Source organism: Lacerta agilis, chromosome 2, assembly GCF_009819535.1.
Source record: "Lacerta agilis isolate rLacAgi1 chromosome 2, rLacAgi1.pri, whole genome shotgun sequence".
NCBI lineage: Eukaryota > Metazoa > Chordata > Lepidosauria > Squamata > Lacertidae > Lacerta > Lacerta agilis.
In genome coordinates, this window is record NC_046313.1 from 77414725 (window position 1) to 77438277 (window position 23553).

Below are 23553 nucleotides of genomic sequence, written 5' to 3' on the forward strand. Positions count from 1 at the left end.
TTCAATACCTCTTCCAATCTTCAAGCTTGACAACTTCAAATTTAAAAAAACTGGCGTTTGGGTGGGGGTGGGGTGGGGGAACTGTGGCAAGGAATTTTCTGAAAAGTGAATACAAGCTCAAATGGTAAAGTAAACTTGGAAGATCTGGTAATATTGGTACTTCCAGTTTGTAAAAAAACAAAAACAAAATGTAGCTGAAACTCATAAGCCCATTGCTTTGAAATATTCCTACTAAATCTGGGGAAATATTTTGAAATAAATGCCCTGTATCAAACGCATAGAGGAAGAGCAAGTATTTTTAAAATTAGGAGGTGGGAGGAAGTTCCTGACATTCTTCTTAACTGTATTAATGTAATCCAGCTATTTCACTAATAATAATTTATGTTTAACTAAAAATATCTGTCAAAAGAACAATGGCTTAAATGATTGGAATTTATGTCACCTTTGCTTCGTTTCATGCTGGCCTGAATGATGTCTGAATTGTGTCCTTTAAAAAAATGCACTGATGCTGTGTCATTACATTGATATACATATGAAAGGCTACTGTTGATGTTGACAAGGAACAGATTTTTTGTTTTGTTATTTGTGTGTGGTCCTACCTCTGCAAGTGTCATAACTTCATTCAGAATCACAAAAGTCCAGTTGAGAAGTAAGGAGTGCTGTAGATGCAGAAGGTCAGTGTATCCAAATGCACTTGATGGCTACACACATCTGGTCAGATCAGGCACCACACTTTCATGCAAGGCCCTGAAATGTCATTTGTAGAAGAGGGCAGAATTATATTTCAAAGTGAAATAGTTGCATACCTCCTTTGGCCTCCAAAGGCAAGCCAAATCTTGCTACCAAACGGACCCATGCCTGGGTAGGGACGTAGCTTAAGGGGCAGAGCAGTTGCTTTTATGCAGAAGACCTCATTTTTATCCCTGGTATCACCAGGCAAGGCTGAGAATGTTCTGCCTGGAGTCCTGGGAAGCTGGTGTCAGTCAGTGTAGCCAAAGTCAAGCTAAACGGACCAATGATCTGATTCCCTAACTGAATGACATTCTGGTTCAGGAACGCCACTTTGGTGAACTGCACTGGGAGACAATAGGAGCCATGTACACACGTACAGGCACAAACATGCTGCAGCTAAGTAGGTCTGCCCCTAGATGGGAGACCATCTGGGAGCAATCTGCAAGCTTCCTTGAACTCTGCAGCTGAAGGACAGGATACAAATAATGAATAAATAATAAGAAGCTGCTGTTTCCTCGTCCACTCCCTTAACCTCTGTTTGATTTCCCCATACACTAGAGATGGCACGCTCCACCTTGCTCTGAGCGCAGATGGTTGAGCAGGCTAATAATAGATCATAAACTACAGAGAAGCCCAAGGACATGCTGTCTGTGGGTACTTGTTTGTTTTAAATCAGTGAGCCAAGGCCTCAGTCCAGATATTCCAGCTCAGTCAGCACTGATATCACGCAGACAGGACCAAGGGAAAGAAAATTGGGCTCTTGGCCTTCCTAAACCAATGGGCTATGTAGTTTTCTTCTCTCAGCACATGCACAAGAAGTGTGTTTGGTCAGTTTTTAAGACAGGGATGAGTAACCAACTCCCATCAGTCTCTCCAGCCAGTTAGCAGAGACAGAGGCTGACAGCAGGTAGGAAAGGGACACCAGAAAATATGAGCAGAATTGGCTGGCGATAGAGGAAGAGGAGGATGGAAGAAATAACAGCCCCACTACTCTTGGTTGAAAATACAATGCATGGAAATTTTTCACCTGAACATAGGAAGCAGGTAGTTGAAGTGAAACGTTCGCTTCTGTATATCGTATTTCACTGCTGTGCCAAATGGGAAGTATTTCTGGACAAGCTGGCAGTTATGTGAGAGAAAAGCATTTCTCAGGGCTAGTACCGGTAGTACAATGGAAATAGAAGAAGGGACTGAGATGTCACAGTGCTACATTCAGAGCCCTATGGTCAGCCATAAAATTCACAATCCCACAAGTGTTTGGAGAAGAGAGAAGCATTATAAATCATTTTGGTACATTAAATTACAGCAATTTACTTGGATTTTTCTAGTTACAGGTGGGTAGCCATGTTAGTCTGCCATAGTCAAAACAAAATAAAATAAAAAAATTCTTTCCAGTAGCACCTTAGAGACCAACTGTGCATGCACACGAAAGCTCATACCAAGAACAAACTTAGTTGGTCTCTAAGGTGCTACTGGAAAGAATTTTTTATTTTATTTTGTTTGGATTTTTTCTGTTTTAGGTTATGTGCTATTGCCTTATCAGCATGTAGGTTTCCAGAAATCCCAACAGTTCAAAACAGCAAACATGATTTTTCTCCCAAAACTTTTACTTTTATTAGAATTCTTCCATTAAAACTCTGCATATAATTTCAACCCTGTTTGAAAGCTACAGTGCTCTTTTTTTTTTAACCATCCTTATCCCAAAACACTGCCCCAGAACACAATGGGTGTACAACACAAACTACTCTGCATTCCTTGATTTGGACACTGCCAACTTCACAGCCTGGATGATGCCATCCTTATCGATGCCAAACATCCTAAGCAGCTCAGCTGATTTTCCACTTCTTGGTATGTGGGACACAGCCAAGCGAGAGACTGTGATCCCTGGTTCTCCAACCACAGCCGCAGCGACGGCTTCTCCAATGCCACCTAGGGAAAGATAATATACAAATGGATGATAAGTCAAGGCTAACAAGCTTTATTTCTTTGTAAGCAGCTTAATCCAGCTATTTAAAAAGAAAACAATTGGATAGTTCAGAGGGATTGGAAAGGTTGCAAAGTTGTTTGTCCCATGAGAGGCTTTTGCCTAAACAGTTTTTCTTCTAAGAAGATTAGTGCTTTGATGCCCAATCAAGACAGCTGATCTCCAGGAGTCCACACAAGCCCTCCAAGTAGAGTAGTTGATCATGAAGACACAGCAGATACAAAAATGCTATTTTATAAATGTCTAAAGGAGGACCTGTGGTAAAATGTTGCAGTGTGGAGTGCTCCTTTTTAGTGTTCCAGCCAGCCAGTTAGCTATGCTTTCCTCCACAAAATTCCATTCCATTATATCATTCCCCCGCCCATCCACAGCAAACAATCAGCATTCTGAGCACAATGAGCTTGTTCATTTCTCAATGGACATCTTTGAGGTTCCTTAGCTATTACCACCACCCCCAAGAATTTTTTCCTGGGAATGTTGGGGTTCACCCAAGCGGCAATCCTGCTGATACCTCCCCATTCTGCAAGGATGGTGCCATTTTAGCTATATAACTAATGGCACTCATACCCTGAATATCTGAAATAGAGGAAACTATGTCTTAGATATGTAGCTTATTAGATGATGTTGGAGCCCCAACCAACCAATGGTCAGGGATAATAAGAGTAATATCCGGAGAGCTAGCAGCTCCACTACAACAGCAGGAAATGCAACTCCAACACAACAATGTTTAACTGTTGCAAGAGCACACCCAAGCTAGGATTGTCATGAGAGAAATCTCTTTCATGTCTCTAGGTGTCTGTACCATGTATAGGTTGAGCTGAAGCACAGGAACTAGAAAATAATCAGTGTCCATGTATTTCTCACCATCGTTATGAATCACCTTCCATGTATGTCCAGTGCAATATACAAAATATTTAAAACCCTCCAAAGTTAGGAAACAGCACAGAAGAGGAATTTAAAAACAATAAAAAATGGACACCCATGGCAGAGACTTATATACAGTACTGATTCCCCCCCCCCTTTCTTATCATGTCTGTTGACCTACCTTCATAGTAATGGTCTTCCACAGTGATAATTCTGCCTTTGGTTGCTCTTGCATTTTCAAGTATAGTTTTCTTATCCAGAGGTTTTATAGTGAAGGGGTCAATCACTCTGATGGAAACTTTTTCTGAGAAAAAGAATGGGAACAGAATTATGCACCAGAGCACGTAGCTCAACAAAACACAGGAGAGGGGACTCGCTAACATTTAACATTTCATACACATTTATTAAAGCATCTCAATGGGGTCTTTGAAACCACTAAGTATTTGGTTCTAAAAATGGCCAGAATACAGTCAAAAACAAGCTGACTGATAACTAAGTATAAGCCTTACTTTCTCGTTTCCTCATTCCCTAGAATGAGGGCATTCATGACCCACTTCCAAGGACCTTTACTATGATAATTGATCCCCAGAAGAATTAAGACACCCAGAAGCTAACTTAGGGTAGTGATAAAGCGGGATATCAAATCCAAACTCTTCTTTTATAGAATATCTAAAGGACTAGATAGCACAAGATTCAGCTTCAATCTTCTTAAAGCACAGCTGCCTGCTCATTTATCCAATGGCTATAATTGCATTAACTTATTAGTACTATCATCTTGTGGACTTCTCAATAGTGAGATTTCCTTTATTCCACCAAAGGTTATGTTGGAGAATGCCAATAGTCGTGGATAATCATGGCCCAGTACACTTCCGATACTAAAAGGATGATATCTGCAGTGAAATGAGTAGCAACACATGTGTTTCAAGGAGCAAAATGAGGATGGGAATGTATGAACTACTGTCAGTTATGTAGCCTGCAACTGAAAGTGTTCAGGTATGGTGCAACCTATCTCTATGTTTCAGGAAAGGTGACATTTCATCTACTGTGAAGCAAACCATGGTTTACTTATCCAGGACTATCCATCTAGTAAGATCTTGTGCAGATGCAATATTTCTAATCAATATACTGCATGCTCACAGACTTCTCCTTTCCCTCCTTCCCTTTCATCCATGGTTCGTCTTGTACATGCACTGCATTGAGGCTGATCATAGTTACTCCTAACCAGGGTGACCTCAAATGTTTAGAACCAGTTTGCATCAGATTCACCAGTGCCTGTCAAAAGGGAATCTAGTTCGCTATTCGTAACAGTGATGTTAGTGGCGTAATGTTACACCATTGTTAAACAAACCATGGAAATTCACAAGGAAGAGAGGCCATGCAAATCCATATCACATTCTCAGTCTCTTAACCAGTTTCTATTGTTTGCACCAGGGCTACGTTGCTACAGATAAGGTACATGTTTGGGTTTGATTTTATATATTAAACATTAACTTTTTTCTTGTTTTTTTTTTTTAAATAGACTTAAAATTAGATAAAGTAATGATTTATTTTGGGATTTGGGCACATGTTGCCAAGGCTCCAAGGAAAGGTGTAGTAATTAGATTACACTTCTAAAGAATTTCCTATTCCCCCCTCCCTTTATAGCCCTCATGTTCTTCCCTACAAGATGGCTGTTGTGCATTTCTCAAAAGAGTTTGGTGTAATTACCTCTCTTCAGTTGCTCAGCTGCAGCCAGTGCCTCGTGCAGAGTTACACCTGCTCCAATAACTGTGACCTGGTCATCTTTGCTCTTCAATACCACCTGATAACAACAGTAAAACAAAGAGTTAGAGAAAGTACTAGATTTACTGCCAAAGCTAGCTAAAACTACAATGTTCAATGACTACGTTCTTGTAGTTCAAGTCTTTTAACAACTTTCAAAATGGCGCTTACCTTGGCTTGTCCAACATGGAAATCCTCATTGCTGCCATAGATCACGGCATTTTCTGGACGACTGGTTCGTATGAAACAGATGCCCTGTTTTCAAAATGAACACAGCATAGATTGTAACACCCACAACGGCCCATGGAATTAAACTTGAAAACGGGAAAAATGCATTTAAAAATCCAAACACTAAAATTAACCTTTTTAAAGCTGAATGTGTCTAATTCTGGATGGGTGACCACCCAGGTATTATAAGCATGACACTTTGGGTTCCATGACAGAAGAAAAGTGGGGTATAAATGTAATGAAATAAACAGCCAACCAACAATGAAACTTTGACATATTCACATCAGTGGGCACCCTTCCCTATATGCCTCTGCAACAGGAGAGAGCAAACTTCAGATTTGGAGGCAGTAATGGGCTAGATCCTTATCCCCCCCCCATTCCTATGCAGCAACTGTCAATCATCTGAGGTCATGAGGATGCCAGGTGATTGACGCCTGTCAAAAGTCCCTTGCACATTTCCTTCCTAATGCCCACTGCACTTGGGAAGTGCTGCACAATGAGGAAGTCCCAACAATACCTATCCTCCATCTGATGCCATATATCAGTGGTGGCGAACCTTTTGGAGACCGAGTGCCCAAACTGCAACCCAAAACCTACTAATTTATCGCAAAGTGCCAACACGGCAATTTAATATGGGATAATAATTAATATACCATAATAAAATGAGTGGGGGGGGGGCTGCCCTGGGTTGCTGAGGGGGGGCTTGGAACACAGTTGTTTTTTGGGGGGGAGAAAAACATTTACACGCCTTATAAACACTTCCTATGGCACGCGGAGCAGAAACAACACAGAGTTTTGGGGGACATTGCCAGAGTTTTTTGGGGGGGTTGGATCACAGTAGTTTTTTTGGTGGGGAGAAAAACACTCACACGCATTATAAACGCAGAGCAGAAACAACACATAGAGCTTGGGGGGGCATTGCCCAGAGTTTTTTTGGGGGGTTGCCAAGACTAGCAGAGCTTTTGGGGGGGCTTGGATCACAGTTGTTTTTTGAGGGGGAGAACACTCACATGAATTATAAACGCTTCCTATGGCACAAGGAGCAGAAACAACACATAGTCTCAAAGATCGCAGGCAGCAACCAATAAACGAAAACCCTTGACAAAGCCACCAATCACATGAACTACAGCCTGTTGGCTGTAAAAAAATCCCACCAATGGCCGGGGGCGGGGAGGCAGGAATATAGCTGCTTTGGGGGAGATAAACTGCCTCTAAGCTGCTGCCGGCCGGGTGGGAGCAGTTTACTCACAAGGAGGCGTGGAGGGAAGCTGCTGCCCAATTTGAAAACCCCAAACAACGGCACTGCTGGCGTGATGGCGCGTGCCAACAGAGAGGGCTCTGCGTGCCCACTCTGGCACCCGTGCCATAGGTTCGCCACCACTGCCATATATGATGTCAGGTGTAAGGCTTGCCTGAAACAAACTTTTAGGCCAAATGGGGAGGGCCAGCAGTATCTCCACCCCTGCTCTAAAACTCCCAAGCAAGCACACTGCGGAAGAGTTGCAGACCTTTGTATTTGCAGCCAATTCTACCGCCTTTTCAGTGGATACAGCATCACTAGGGTAAAATACAGTTGAATTAGGAATGGCACGGAACATGCACAGATCTTCCAGCCCCATCTGTGAAGGTCCATCTTCACCTAGAAAAGAGATGATTGTGGGGCGGGGGATGAATGAAAAATATCAGTGTCGAAAAGTGAACAAACTTCTCTGTATACTTCTTAAAACAAAAGGCATCCAAAATAAATATAAGGCACTCACAGGACATGGAAGGCTACCTACCCTCTTCTGCTTAAACTTGGAAATAGCAAAGAAAGAAGATAGAAGGAAACTAAAAAGAAAGAAAACTAGGGTTATAAAGAAAAATCATGGAAAAATGCAGACGTAAACGGCAACTAAAACAATAAGGCAGAAACTAAACCACCACTACCACAGAGGCAAAAGGAGAAAGAAAAGGGATATGGGGCTACATACATGACTACAGAAATGAAAGAAAATAAATACACGATTTTAGCCAACTGGCAAGAGGAAAATGTACAAGGTGACAGTAGGCATGTCCCAAATGTTGGTGGAACACAGAAGAATTCATGAGAGGGGGCACTTGAAGCTCATGAGAAGCTTATTTTTCAGTGAGGATTGGCTTAATGAAACCCACAGAGAGATGAATTATAATTAAGGATATATTTGGGTGTGTGTGTGTAGAGCAGTGAATGGCACAGTTCAAATCCCTCCAGAGCCAGCAGTAGGAAGAGCTGTGGATGCACTTGTGCCCTTCTGGTAGAAAAGAAAAGTATTTACAGGAAACCAGTTGGAAGAACTGAGTGCATTTTTTCCAGCTTCTACTTGGCTGAACTGACTTGTGAACACTGTCTGCCTCAAAAAGGAGCCAGAGGGCTGCTCCAAAGTCATTTTTTTAAAATGTGGGAAAGTGTCTGCTTCCTATTTCAGTACAATTGCCACAGTGACAGTTACTGAAATGGCACTACCTTCTCTCATCAATGGAACTTAAGATCCCGTTCTTGATAATGGCAAGGATTGAACCTGCAGCCTCCTACATACAAACACACACTTCGGAAGTAGGCGAAGCTTTTATCCTGATGGCCGTGAGAGTTCTACTGAAATTAAGATCTTGGCATGTGCAAAAAACAAAAGCATATGTCCCACCCTACAAATAGAAATTGAATATGTGCACTGAAATACACTGGCACCTGTACTTAAAAGAGGGCTTCGCTGTACTGTCAAAGAAGCAACTGGAAATTCTTTGAAGAGAAGCACAAGTGGCAAGTAGTGTTAGAAAGAATCTGAGGCTAATTAATGGCTAAAGCAAGCAACCTGAACATGCGACAGCACTGATAGACAAGTATAGCAAAGCCCAAGCTGGAAATTCCTGAACCACTGCCAAGCTGTTCAGGCTTCACTGCTTACATTTCCAGTGCAAACTCTGAGTGCAGCATGAGCAACACTTAAGCCAATAAGGAAACTTCCACTGTGCTTCACAAAGCTCAGATTTAAGAAGAAATTTGTGATAAGCCACTTGCAGTTCTAATCAGCTTTTAGTGTGGTATCATTACTGAACCATATACTTTGTCAATGAGCTATGAAGGAACAATATTTCAACAAGATTTGGCAGCTGGTGGCAAAGGTGATTTACACTCAGATCTATCAGACAAAACACTGTTCATAATAACCCGATTTGCACATACCCCCTAAGGCAAATTATATCCTGGCCAGAATGAGCAAGCATGCAGGTACCCAGAGTGAAAATTATGGCTACTTTGCTTATCTCTGGTCATGCTATTGCACTGCTTGTAGCTAAACCAGGGTTTGGCTTAGGGTTACGTTTGAACACAGACTTGAGGCTTGCCCCCCCCCCCCCGCCCAAATAACCAAGGTTTGTGCTTGGTATAAACTCTGGTTTCTTGGGAGCGAGACTAAACTACAAGCATAAGTTTACACAAAAGGCTAAATTAAATCATGTATTTGGCTCATGGCAGTGCAGCAGAACCAGGGGAACGACAAAGTGCATCAGTTTTCATGCTGGGCAACCACATGCTTGCTTATTCTTGCTAAGTCATAGTCTGGTTTAGTATTATGTACAAACAAGGTCATTATCCATATAGCAATAATAGAATAAAAGCTTGGGGGAAAAGCTTGCTTTGCTGTTTCAATTTTGTTGGGTATAGCCAGAGCGTCCTGCACATTGACACAATGGTAAAGTGTAATGGTCATTTGGAACTAAATGAAAATACACAGCATTTTCTAGCACATGTTGGAACACTCTCTGATACATCCAAAACTCACTTTATTTGTCTCTAATGTATACATGGAATGTCTATTGTAGGCAGATCAACTATGTGAGGTTTGAAAAGTACACTTTGGTCAAAGGACTTAGCAGACCATCAGTTTTACAAGCCTCATTTCCTGTATGATGCAACAAGTGATATCAAATAAAAAGCAGAGAATAAAATTTGTAGACTATTATAATAACTTAATTACTTTCACTTCATGGGTAAAGCAAAGTTTAGATTTGAATATTTGTTTCAAACTCACACAGAGTTAAAACTTTAACCATGCCCCTTAGTTTTATGAGCTGTCTGTGTGTCTGCATCTGGGAGACTAAGGCAATCTGCTGAATAAATTTAAAGACGCTTACCAATGGATACACCGCAGTGAGATCCACAGAGGTTGATATTGCTCTCGGAAATTGCTGCCATGCGGATCTGATCATATGCCCTGGTGTAAAATGTGGCAAAGGTGCTGGCAAACACAATGTTTCTGTCCCGGGTTGCACAACCAACGCCAACGCTCACCTGTGATGGGGAGTGGAGGGGAACAGCGGATTATAAACTATATATGTTTTAGACCTTTATATTCTTCCTCCGAGGAGAAGGTCAGGGCAGTATACATAGCTCTTCCCTTTTCCCTACGTTATCCTTACAACAAGGCAAAGAAAGATGGAGTGACTCAAGACCAGCTGGTAAGTTTAATGGATGCATGAACTTGGGTCTCCATGCTCTTGGTCCAATTGCTACGTCACTAATTGACTAATAAATCTGGACTGCACAGAGGAGTGGGAAAGGAAATAAGAGTTACATGTACCGACAGAACGATCATAGCAGTGCAACCTGCTCTCGTGCACATGTTTGTGGTGCACGAAATGTGCTTAAGCTCCTCAAGAAATTGGAAGTAATGGCTCTGGTTGCAGCAACCTGATCTGCAGAGCTCTGAAGCAGAAGCTCTCTGACAACGGTAGGCTGGATATAGGGAGAGCAGCAGCAACCTGTCCAAGGCCTGAGGGAAAGGAGAAACAGGGCAGGGGGTGTTCTGAAAGAGGTGGGAGGGAAAGAGAAGGTTAACTATGGGGCTGAAAGAGAAGGAGAACTATGGGGCTGATGCACTATGAAATGTGCCCTTGAATCAACCTGGCCGTTGCGTGTTGCGGTGCACCTAGAAACTAAACCCGTGGTTCCCAACGTGGGGCTCATGCCCCACAGGGGGGCAATTTGATTTTAAGGGGGGCAATTAGAGAATGTGTTAGACCAAGTTAATGGCCTTTTAGCTTCCTCCACGTAAATAGGAGTTCACTTTTTGAATACAGTAATAAGAATTATATGTCACTGGGGAGGATCAGGATTTTAGAGATGTTTTTTGGGGGGGGAGTTGGGAATCACTGCTCTAAGCTCTTTAGGACATTGTATCTAACCAAGTCATCCTCAGAGCAGAGCCACTGTAATCAATGGACAGAAATAATGAGTCTATTGATTTCAAAGGGTCTACTCCAAGGATGACTTAGTTGAATACAAAACCTTATTTATAAAGGTAGGGTAATGGCAATGGTTTAATTATGGGAGCATGAACTTATCCCAAAAAGCTGCTTAGTTTGAAGTAAAAAAACAAACAAACAAACACCCAAACAAACCACCTTACCATGTTTTGTTCAGCGATGTAGCATTCAATGAAACGGCTGGGGTGCTCTTTTTTGAAGAGCTCAGAGAAAGTGGAATTTTTGGTATCCCCATCCAAAGCAACCACACGATCACAGGCATGGCCCAGTTTGGCAAGGGCCAAGCCATAAGCTTTGCGAGTAGCAAACTGTGGAGAGGAAGAGGACATAGATGCCTCATTTGCATTATGTTCAATTATTCCGTTACGCTGCAATTGCAAATCTCGTAAATAAAAACCTTCGAAAACGAGTCCAAGACAAAACTCTGCATGACCAATATTATACTGAAGAGTTTCAAAGAATCTCTAATGCTCCCCTACATGTTACAGTATGTCACACAGATACCTCATACTTACGACCCAACATTTTAAACGTTTACCATTCTGATCCTAAGCATAGAGATTGTCCTATCTAACTGAAGCCTCTATAATATGTCCTTGCAATCCTGGTTAACTTCAAGCTTTCTGGTGTTGTGCTAGTAGTACAAGGGTCTTTATACCTCTAGTCATCTTACACATCACAGCTGAAGCAGAAAGACCTAGGAATAGGCCTCAGGGGAAACTGCGCTGAGATAAGCCAGGTTGTCCTCATACAGTTACACCAGTGCAGTGTTGTCCTTTAACTGACTACAAGCTAGCCATGGGAACACAACCAGCACTTCCCTAGAGAAGTGGAAACCCAAAACCACCCTTGCATGAGTTTCTCCTTCTGTCTCTGTTTACTTTGGCATCTAAGGTTTTCGTCTGCAGGCTCAGGTAAGATTTCCATGCTCTTCAAATCTGAGGACAGGGAGGGCCAGTCTGGTAAGTCTTCCTTTTCTTCTCCCATTTGCTGCATCAGTTCAGCTGCCTGACAGCTATTACTTGCTCTGCATCACAGCAGGTGAAGGCTAGACAACTGGCCAGTCATGTGACTTTGCCACCACTAGACAAGAGGGACAGGCAAACTCTCTACCTGGTTCATTCTTAAAGAAACAAGAAGTCTACCTGGGTCTAGAAATGGCAACCAAGTTTGATCAGGATGTATCCCTTCCAGACCGAAGTAGGGACCTGCAGCCTTCACTTGCAGCCATCCTGAATGCACAAGGCATCACATGTGTGATGGCTCCACAAGTCCCATTCTTAGCAGTTACCTTAGAAGTGACTCAGTAGAATTATGGCCTAGCCTTTTAAACAGCCAAGATGAAGTGAAACATTGGCTTTGAGACTCACATATACAAGATCAAGTTTGCCTCATCTTCAATATTTTGAAATAGCATTTACTGTTCTCCCAAAAGGTGTGACATTTTGAATGGGCATTCTGCTACTATGATGAATTAATTACAATTGGAACTCCACTGAGCAGGCGGCTGAATGTCATCTGGAATATTTTACAGAATTCTGGACTGAAAGTTGTTTATTCTTATTCATCAACTCCATAAAAAACACAGTTCCCAGAATAGAGAGCAAAAGCACATTTCCAATCACAAATATAAACCTAAGCTGGAACTGCTTGAGGAGAACAGAGAAAGGCCATCATACCTTCTCTCCCATCTTGTAATTTGGTGGTGAAGGCATCTTGACATTTCTGATACTGACAACTGGTGCATCTTCTTGAGGAAGGGCTGGAGAAAGCTTTTTCTTGTTCTGGATTCTGTCATCAATCTCTGAAATGACTTGCTCAGCCATGTTTCTGGGAAGAGGTTTGCCATGCCAGTTTTCCTTATCCTCAACACCTGCGGATTACCATACACATAATTAAAAAAGGAAATAAGTTAAATACAACACACTTTCTCAAAGTGCCAAAATCAGCAGCTTCCTCTGAGTTAGGCCCAAGTAAGCTAATAAGGTTATTTGCAAATGCAATCATCTTCCTATGAGGTTTAAGCTAGCAAAGTTAGCCTGCCTCATTCCTGTTACTGTATTCTTTTGATCCTGCAGAAAGTCTCCTGACACACTCTTCCCTTACGCTCCTACAGCCAAATTCCTTCTCCCTCCCCGCTGTACTCCCAGTTCCATTATTCAAAGATGCTGAGCCAGTCGTGAGAGTATCATACTAAGACTGGAAATACGTGGGTTAAAATCCCCACTCAGCCCCCCCCCCCACTCATCCAATGTCACTATCATTCAGCCTGACCTACTTCACAGAACTGCTTTGAGTTTAAAATTGGGAAGCCGGGGAAGGAGATCCCTGAGCTTCTCCAAGGACCTAGGTAAAGGTAAAGGGACCCCTGACCATTAGGTCCAGTCGTGTCCGACTCTGGGGTTGCGGCACTCATCTCGCGTTAATGGCCGATGGAGCCGGTGTACAGCTTCTGGGTCATGTTGTGGCCAGCATGACAAAGCCGCTTCTGGCGAACCAGAGTAGCGCACAGAAATTAATAATAATAATAATAATAATAATAATATATTTTATTATTATTATTATTAATACCCCGCCCATCTGGCTGGGTTTCCCCAGCCACTCTGGGCGGCTTCCAAAAGAATCTTAAAATACAATAATCTATTACACATTAAAAGCTTCCCTAAACAGGGCTGCTTTCAGATGTCTCCTAAAAGTCTAGTAGTTCTTTTTCTCTTAGACATCTGGTGGGAGGGTGTTCCACAGGGTGGGTGCCACTACCGAGAAGGCCCTCTGCCTGGTTCCCTGTAACTTGGCTTCTCGCAGCGAGGGAACTGTCAGAAGGCCCTCAGCACTGGACCTCAGTGTCCGGGCAGAACGATGGGGGTGGAGACGCTCCTTCAGGTATACTGGACCGAGGCCGTTTAGGGCTTTAAAGGTCAGCACCAACACTTTGAATTGTGCTCGGAAATGTACTGGGAGCCAATGTAGGTTTTTCAAGACCAGTGTTATGTGGTCTCGTCGGCCGCTCCCAGTCACCCGTCTAGCTGCCGCATTCTGGATTAGTTGTAGTTTCCAGGTCACCTTCAAAGGTAGCCCCACATAGAGCGCATTGCAGTAATCCAAGCGAGAGATAACTAGAGCATGCACCACTCTGGCGAAACGCCATTTACCTTTCTGCCGGAGCAGTACCTATTTATCAACTTGCACTTGGACGTGCTTTCGAACTGCTAGGTGGGCAGGAGCTGGGACTGAGCAATGGGAGCTCACCCCGTCGCAGAGATTCGAACCGCCAACCTTCTGATCAGCAAGCCCTAGGCTCTGTGGTTTAACCCACAGCGCCACCCGTGTCTCCAAGGACCTAGCAATTAATTAATAAAAAAATATAGTCCTAGTAATTCCTCCCTTCATCTTCTCATCACCTCCTTTCTACAGTAATCTCCTTTGGTGCTTGGGCCCACTAGAATGACAATATAACACACTCATCTGCATCAGTTCAATTACAACATAAATGCATATTGCTATTATCCCTTTTTGGCCTCTCTTAGTCCTCTTTAGATCATGAGCCTCCGCAACACGTATCATCATAATTTTGTTTCTGCAATACTGCTAGCTAAACCCTTGGAGCAGGTTGCACTATGTGTTCAAGTAAATGAGTAAAATCAAGCCAGCAAATCAATAACCTTGACTGCAATAATGACATGCTAGGTATTCTGTAATTAAGGACCTGAATAAGCAGGCACTCTGTGCAAGCACGAAACGTCTCTTTGCTTCAGGAAAGAGCATCAGACAGACTGAGCTCTCACAGTAACAGGAGCTAAATACTGGATTCTTTTCGCCATACAGAAGTCTCACAGAATGGCAGCATTTGTTCCTGAAAAATGACAAATATCCTAAGTTTATTTAGCTATTTTTGAAATGGCTTAAGCCAGCTGATGGATGCACAATATTAAAAATGTAACATAATGGGGAGGAGGGGGGGAATACATGATAAATGCATAGTGGCACAAACCCCCAGTTGCCTAGCGCAAAGAGATTCATTATTCATTGTGATTTCAGCTGGTTCTCTACCAGAGCAGAAAGGAATTTACATCCTTGCACATATCCAAATTCAGCAGATGTGCCTGGGATTTATTTAATTTTTAATGGGCACAGACTGCCAAGCAGGCAGGAGGAGCACAAATATCTCTGCTGCATGGCTAATGAAACATTTGATGTGTCCTGCCACTTGTGACAGCTCACAATTCATACTGGAGAGCCAAGCAGAAGACGATGCCTACCTACTATTTACCAAAAAGTGGCAGATTACTTAATGTGAATCAGGAGGAAAAGCACAAGAGATATTTTGAAGGCTAACTCAAACTTCATTTGATATAAATATATGATATGAGTGAGCATCTCATTCATATTTAACAACTACTGAATTTTTAAAAAAAACGTCCATGTTATTCTCTTGTAGTAGTACATTAATTTACTGTTTGAATACTGCACACTCCACTTTTCCCGATGGCTTAATTTTTGGACCATAACCATTCTCAGGAATATGGAAGTACATATACAGGCATTCTCCTTTATGCCAGCCCACTCTTCTCCCCTCATCCCCCTTGAATTGAGCCTAAACTTCTATTTTATTTAGCTTTACATCTCAGCACCATGCTTGACACTTTTGTAGCATGTTTATTGCACAAAAAGCTTTTCCTTTACAATAATCGATGAGTTATGCTCCCTTAAGAACAGGGCTTTTAAAAATATTTCTGCTTAATATCCCAGATTGATCACATTTTATGTAATTTGTGTGGAAGACTATTATTCAAGTCCTGAGGTATGCTAATCAGGTTTGTTTAGTGTTTTGATTTGCTTTTGATTTCGTGGTACCGTATATATAAATCTGGCTAAATAAAATCAGATATCGCAAAGGGTTGTGTTGATATACAGAATAATTTACAGCTAAAGCTTGTTGTGAAAAGAAAAGGCTTAGAGTCCAGATCTAGTGTTTCCCACTATGACACATACTGTGTCACGTTATAGGCAGGGATAGACAACATGGTGTCGTTCAACCCCAGCCAACATGACCAACGCCGGTGGCGTTTGAAGGGGGTGTAGTGAATGAGGGGGTTGATCGCGGGGCCTGGCCTGTAGCATGCCCGAGCCACACGTCTCTCCTGGGGAGTGATGTGATGGCTCGGGCACCTTCAGACTCTGTGCTGCCCGAAACGGCAATGTGGGGCGTGCGGACTCTGTGGAGGTTCCACGCAGCGTACTCTGCCCTGGCTTGCCCTGTCCCTGGGTGCAGGGCATTTGCGCTGCCCTGGGCACTTGAGCAGTTAGCTACACCGCTGACCAATGCTCAGGAAAAGAGGGAGCTGTACTCCTGCAATGCCTGGAAGGTGACATGCCACTCTGTAATAAGCTGTCAGCCATCTTGCCATTTTAGTCACCTGCAAATGCAGAAATGTTTCAGCTTGAGTGAGGAACTGATTTCAAAGAACTGGTTCACACTGAAGTCTTACCGGGGGAAATCAAGCCTTTCACACTTACTGATGTGGCTTAAGCATTTTCTAATGGGATCATTAATGACAATGAGGTTTTCTGCAATCAAGCAATATACAGTGGAACCCCGGGTTGTGGAGGTTCGAGTTAAGAACGCCCGCAACCTGGAAGCATTTCCGGAGCGCACGCGCAACCCCCAGATGCGCAGAATACTTCTGCGCACTTTGCGCTACTTCCATGTTTTTTCTTTTGGGAGGAGCATTCACGTTACGCATGCCTGTGTTACGTAGCACAATCTGGAACGGATCATGTACATAACACGGGGTACCACTGTATATATATATATTGACTTGTAGCTCAGTCTTTTCACCACTATGCTACACCAACTATCACATTTATTTCTCTTTCATTCATATAATATGAATACATATATACATGATAAATAAATGTGATAGTTGGTGTAGCATAGTGGTGAAAAGACTGAACTTGTAGTCAGGAAACCCCTGCTTTTGAACCTCACACCTGCCTTGAACTTACTAGGTGGTCATAGGCAAAGCACTCTGTCAGTCTCAGACCCCTTTCAGCAAAACAGCGTTAACGTTATGCAGGGTTGCTGTAAGGATTACATGACAATATAAGCATTCTGAAAGCACTATGTAATTCCTTATCATCATCCTTATCCTTAATTTTAAAAAAAGTGGCTAGAAATACTATTAACAAGCAAATCATAGCAGTAGCTGCTGCTCAGCTGAAAAGTCTGCAGCCTGGCATCACCTGTTATTCCTTTGCCTTTATAAGTCTTGGCAATAATTGCAGTTGGCTGATGTTTGGCCTGGCCAAAGGCTTTGCACAGTTCCTCCACACTGTGCCCATCAACGACGATAGCATGCCAGCTAGGAATGCAAACAAACAGATTAGCTTTTAAAAGGATTTGCAGAGGCAAAGCTTTTTATAAGAGCTCCGTGCCAAATAAGCAAAAGCAAGCACTGAACTGGTAAATATAGTTGTATATTATTAATAAGCTATACTATGGCATTTTTGTTGCAAGATGCAGCTAAGATCCAAAAAGTAGCTTAAGTGCACCAAAGTGTTTTTTGAACAGTCAAGCCCAAGCTGTATCAGAGTTCGCTTTGTAATGCCTCCTCAGTATCAAAAAGTAGTTTGCCATGCGTCCTGAGGAGCTGCAGTTTGAAAGAAATTAAGACCAAGCTCTCCTGGATGCTTAAGAATGAGCACACAGTTTCAGAATCAGAAAATGTTACATTTTGGGCTTATAGCAGTAGCTTATTCGTCCTCGTCTCTGACTTATGGCACACTGAACAGTAGCAAATTTTGGTCCTAGCATATTCAGTCTAACCTTTATAAACGAATAATAAAAGAAACAGTAGTTAAGAATATTAGGCAAGAGTGTATCATGGACTAAAAGATAAATATCTTCCAAGTATTCATAAGCATAAAGGACCTTTGCAAAAAGCAAGAATTATCTCTCTGAATAATAGATTTTTACTTTTCCCACTTACTATCCCATACTCTTTTGGGCTCAAAGGCTATAAGCTACCTGCAACCCATTTAGCCACTTTATTAAAATAACTATAAACTAAAGCAAGGTCTAGAATACTTGTTAAGGACACAAGACTCTATAACAATAAATCCTCTCTGAAATAGAGGCAACACCTATGTGACCTAAAGGCTCAAATAGTTCAATGGGGCCTTTAAGCGTGTTTTAAGGAGTGAGGAAAGTCAGTTTCCTCAAATGTGACAAATTTCAACAGAGCCAGAAATAAACACTTCCTTGCCATTTTGTGCTCTTCAAATGAAAGAACGGACTGACTCCTGGACAAAATTTAACAACCCGTATTGCCCTTTATTTTACTGTATTTATGATACCTTTATATTGGCTATCATGGCTCCAAGTTGGATGCAGACTTCTCTGTTTGTGGAAGGAATTGAGAGTCAGTGGAGGCTCCTAGTACAAGAAGGAGGCAAGGTGATTTTCACCAAATCTGCCTTCTACGTGTAGCCCCATGTACTCTGTACCCTGACACTCTATAGCAGCTTTTCAGAGAGCACAGGAATTTTGAGGGAGGAATCAGGGGGAAATGCCCTCTTCCTTTAGTGGGAGAGGCCTGTGGGAAGATTGCTGCCCATAGAGATTTTGATTCTGCATTTAATAATCCTCCAAACTCAATCCATTAATTGAGAAGAGTACAGAGCAACCAAGGTTGAAGACACTATATATTTCTCAAATACATACATACATACATACATACATACATACATACCCAAAGGCTTCACAACGTTTTTGGTAGATTTCAACATGATGCTGCAGAGGCGCAGGGTCACTTTGTCCCAGTCGGTTAATGTCAAGAATAGCAACCAAATTATCCAGCTTGTAGAACCCAGCAAAGGCCATTGCCTCCCAAACTGAACCTTCAGACAATTCTCCATCACCAAGGACACAATAAACACGGTAGCTGCATATTGAACAACAAAAAGCGGGGACTAAATATTCAGTACCATAAGTTGACAAAGGAGGAAAAACACTTTTTCAGAGAAGCCTACACAGCATGGACAATACAACAGTAGCTCCAATGAAACATTTTTTCCTTTAAATGACACTCTTCCTGCATAGATTTTGAGGAATTTTGCTTTCAAATACTTTCTTTTCTTTTTACCATTGTTTGTTGCATTGTTATTACATAACCTAGTTAGGTGTTACAGCAGCATATCTGTGTATCTGGAGAAAATAGATCTGGCAAGAGCAAAAGGTAGGCAGGGGGCACAGGACACCCCCGTGACTTACATCTCTACAGCCCATCATGCCAGGCACATGCTTCCTAGCTTGACAAACTTTTGGTATCGGGGAAACTTCAAGTGACAGCCATGTGAAAGTCTGGTATATCACTTCCTTTTATTCTTAAATTCAGACCCTGCCTCCACCCCCAGCTTCCTGTGTGGCTGGGGAAGAACTGGATTTCAACACAGACCTGCTGCCGTTACATTCGGTTTCACCATTAGGACAGGGGCAGGAAACTTGTGGCTGCCCATATGCCCTTGGACTACAATGCTAACTATCTCTGAGCAATGGCCATGCTGGACAGAAGTTTCTAGTCCAGCAACATCTGAAAAGCCTTAAGTTTCCCACCGCTGACTTTGCTACAGTTCAGCACAGCAGCCAGAACGAGTGTGCTTGGCATGCTATTACACAGCCTTTCTCAAACTTGGGTCCCCAGATGTTGTTGGACCACAACTTCCATCATCCCTGACCACTGGTCCTGGTAGCTAAGAATGATGGGAGTTGTAGTCCAACAACATCTGGGGACTCAAGTTTGTGAAAGGCTGCTATAATGTTTCCAAAGCATGCTCTCTGGGTGTATGATACTAAAGGCATTAAGATGTCTTGGGTTATTTCTGTTCTGGCAGCAGAAAACTGAGCTTCTCAAAACAAATCACAAAGGCCAGTTTATTTGGATTTATTCCTTTAATCAGAGAGAAAGTACACAATCCTCATTAGATGGGTCGATCCAAATGTCTTTTTTGTGTTGGTTCGTGACTCATTTATACTGAAAAAGCTTAAGTGATTGATAGTACCGGATGCGTCATAAAATAAAGTCTATGAGCCTAAAAGGTGAATCAGACAAAGGCTCATCTAGTCCAGCTTTCTGTTTCTACCAGCAATCCAGCAAATGTGTTCCGGAAAATAGTCACCAAAACATAATTTTAAAATCTAATTTAAAATAACGAGCCAGTTTTGAAGACAGGAGGAAGTAAACACAATTTTTAGGGCTGTGTCAATGTAATCACAGAAAACTTACACGTGTGCAGATAAAAGCTTTAAGCTAGCTATGCCATATTTCTTATGGCTGCAATCCCCAGAGGTATGGACACGAGATTTATGCCTGCATTTGGGGATTTGGTTCGACAGGTCACACAAGGCTTGTGGGTGCTCTCCAATGTCCTGGTCTATGATCAGGCTCGCACTACAGACATAAAGCTGCCTTAAATGTCATGGCTTCTCCCGCTCCCCAAGAATCGTGGGAAGTATTGTTCTTATTAGAAAGCCCCCCTCCTCCCTTTTTGGAATGAGCCTATGGAATGAGCTGCTGCAGGATATGGTAGCAGCCACTAGCCTAGATTAGACAAATTCATAGAATATAAAAGGCTATTAGCTGCTACAATCATGATGGCTATATGCTACCTCCAGATTTAGACAGGACGCCACTGAAATACAGTTGCGTCTACTGGGACCTTAAGCACTACAGATTAATATTAGGATTCTAACATAAACATGCCCTGAGAGGACAGCTTTTGTTCATAGTCGCACACCATGAGAAACAGGGCTGCAGACAAGTATTATTCAGCTCCATAATGCAAGTTTTTAAGGCCAAAATTCAACCCCTCCTAGTGTAGTTCACTGAACTAACTTCATTTGTTTCTGTAGGCTGCTGCGGTTGTTAAGAGGCCTAATAATGTGTGCCCATGTGCCCTAGAAAGTATTTAAAGAGCTCGTAAAGAGCAGCAAGAATAATCTGAAACACACATTATTCTCTACTTTTGGTTTTTCCGCCTAAGTCAAAGCCTCACCTAAAGGTAATCAAAATGAGTAACCAGAGGGAAGCTGTGAGTCATTAGTGCCAATTATTGTAGAACGAGAATGTAACCTTGAGGGGGAAAAGGTGCTGTAACAATGACTCTTACTGTAAAGCTGGAATGAATGCGTGCCTGCTAAACACACCATCACTGTGACTCAGCAAAATCCTTGGGAAAGCTCAGCTATTACTTAACAAGTGCTGCTTATAATCTATCCAGCCAGAGGCAAGGATTTGCACATTATTTAATATGTATGTATATTTGAGTCTAAATGCTTAACCTGTAATACTGTAACTGCTATATATCTCAAGGGAAAACAAGTCGGGACGCTAAAATGCTTGAAGTTTTGTTCGCTTGTTTTATAGTTCATAGCTCCAACCAGCACCAATGGAAACTCCCTTTCTGGGTTGAAGCGACAGCATGAGGCATATTCAGCAGACGATAGAATTTCCCACCCACATATCCCTATTAGCTGTTTAAAAAACAAAACAAACAAACATACAAATGCAACTTCCAAATGCATTTAGAGTCATGTTTAATTTGGCCCTCCGTTGTGGCCTACTACAGTTAAATAAAAGGTTAAGCCCCACTTCCATTATACTGGGTTTACCCCCACTTCTTTCATGTCATTAGCATCTGCCACAAGTAAAAGCACTGGGAGCGATAGTCTTGCAGAGCAATGTTCCTTCTTGGTACGGCTGATTATATTAATATAGATTAGAAATCTTTTGGTTTATTACAAAGGTGCCCAAGACTCAGCCTTGCATTTAAGCACTAGCCTAGTAGCCACAAGTGATTAGGAACTGCATGCAGGTTGAGTGCATGATGCAATTCTAAGCAGGCAAGTGTGTGGTGTTAACAGAGGGATAGACGAGTCTGTCCCTACTGAGCATCCAGCAGAGAGACTAAGGGAGCTGCCGGAGGATGGAAACCCTTTCCCTGTTGACTTCCAGCACACAAATGCCACAGGCTTGTTGCAAAGGGAACAGAGCTCTCCATCCATCCTTTGCTAGCCACCAGCAAGCTTGTAAACATTTCTGCAGGCAGGCTAGTAACTTCTATGGGCTTATTTAAGAGGTCTGTAAGTTTTAAAAAGCAAAGCAAAAGAACTGGTTTTAAAAACGTTCTTAGAAAAAGCTGCAGGTGACAGGTGTTGTCTTTGAAGAGGCATCCCCCGTCCCCTCTCTCTTACAGAGGATGGAAGGTCTCTAGTAAGATGGCGCCTACTGCAACACGTGCAGGCATTCAAGAGTATGCTTGCATTGTTGTTTATTCTGATGCAAATTTACATAGTTATAGTCAACTAAAAACCATATGATCAAGTAACTAGCATTTCTTTAATCAGGTGACAGTTCTACTTTATGGTGTTTTTTTTTTCAAATGAGCCAAGGCCAATATGGATTGTGATGCGTCTTGGTGGGGACAGAGCAAGGAATAGAAAGAGCCACTGTGAAGTAACTGCTGCATTGTGTAATTTGATGCCATTTCTTTCTGGCAGACAGGTTGACATTTAATGCGTGATTTGCTACCCATCCCAGTATCTCATGATGGGGAATGCACTGGCAACAGTATTTAAACTGCCAGTATTTAAACCTAATATGCAGCTGTTAAAAGGCCTAGGAGGCTGATGGAACAAAGTTGACAATCCTAGATGGACTTAACATCCCTCTCTCAGCCTTAAGATTTTGTGAATCAAACTCAACTCCAAGTGACAGGGTCCCGGTCCCCTGTGCCCCCCCCCCAAATTTAGCTTTTCTGCATTTCCTACTTCCTCAAATACTTTACAGATGACTGTATGATTTCTGGGCTGATTTGTCTATTTGCCAAAACATTAGTCTGCAAATTAAATGTATTTGTGTGAGAGGTGAGGTGGGGTGTGTGAATATAGCAAGCTGGCAATAATACAGCAAGGCAGGAATAAAAATGAATAAATACTGATGAGAGCAGTTCATGCTATCATCTACAGTAAATATCATTTGTGTTAGAGCACATATCTGCAAACTTTATTAGTTACCTAGCTAAATTGCAATTTTACAAAACCCTGGCTATTCTGCAGCATGACGTGCAAAGAGCCAGTGAGCACCAACCGTAGGCAGAGATAAAGTCTTTCTATGAATACCACCTGCCAGGCTGCATTAAGATCAGCACATCATTGTACACAGAAAAGCTTTCAAGCAAGTGAAGTGTGCAATGTAAAATTGCATTTACTCAGCAACCCAGATTTTCATGCTCTAATACTGTCACATAAAATACATCAACTTCCCCAACACACACAGACGAATGCCTTTGGATATCTACTTTTCTTTAACACCACATGAAGATTTTCATACCAGTTCTAACAGGACTATTGCCCTTGAACTCTCTACAAATTGCACAACAGGGTTCTTCTGCATAATATCCTCTAACACCTACTTTTGTTGGACAATGCTGTGTTGCCATAACAATCTTTGAACAAAATTTGCTTCCGCTCAAGTTAAATACTGCTTTCATATAAAGTCACCTTTCTATTCCATTGTCACTAGCATTATTTCTGCAGAGGTATGGAGATTCTCGCTCTTTCTCTCATGCATACATGGGCACTGAACAAGCTATAATTGCAATTCAAAAGGTTGTGGGCCAGATTTGGCATTTCTTTGGTCTGT

The 23553-nt window shown here is 42.2% G+C and overlaps 1 protein-coding gene across 2 annotated transcripts in view; it reads right to left on the reverse strand.

Annotated features, from left to right (window-relative positions):
* Nucleotides 1-2318: 2318 nt before the first annotated feature.
* The window catches only part of TKT (transketolase), a 35136-nt gene continuing 13901 nt past the window's right edge, over nucleotides 2319-23553 (reverse strand). For both annotated transcript variants that reach the window (XM_033140891.1, XM_033140892.1), the window contains exons 5-14: nucleotides 18604-18795; nucleotides 17096-17214; nucleotides 12532-12725; nucleotides 10996-11160; nucleotides 9722-9878; nucleotides 7078-7208; nucleotides 5513-5596; nucleotides 5288-5381; nucleotides 3762-3884; nucleotides 2319-2661 (exon numbers count right to left, since the gene is read on the reverse strand). In XM_033140891.1, coding sequence (XP_032996782.1) covers nucleotides 2474-2661; nucleotides 3762-3884; nucleotides 5288-5381; nucleotides 5513-5596; nucleotides 7078-7208; nucleotides 9722-9878; nucleotides 10996-11160; nucleotides 12532-12725; nucleotides 17096-17214; nucleotides 18604-18795 — 1447 coding nt within the window. In that variant the 3' untranslated portion in view covers nucleotides 2319-2473. The remainder of the gene's footprint in view (nucleotides 2662-3761; nucleotides 3885-5287; nucleotides 5382-5512; nucleotides 5597-7077; nucleotides 7209-9721; nucleotides 9879-10995; nucleotides 11161-12531; nucleotides 12726-17095; nucleotides 17215-18603; nucleotides 18796-23553) is intronic.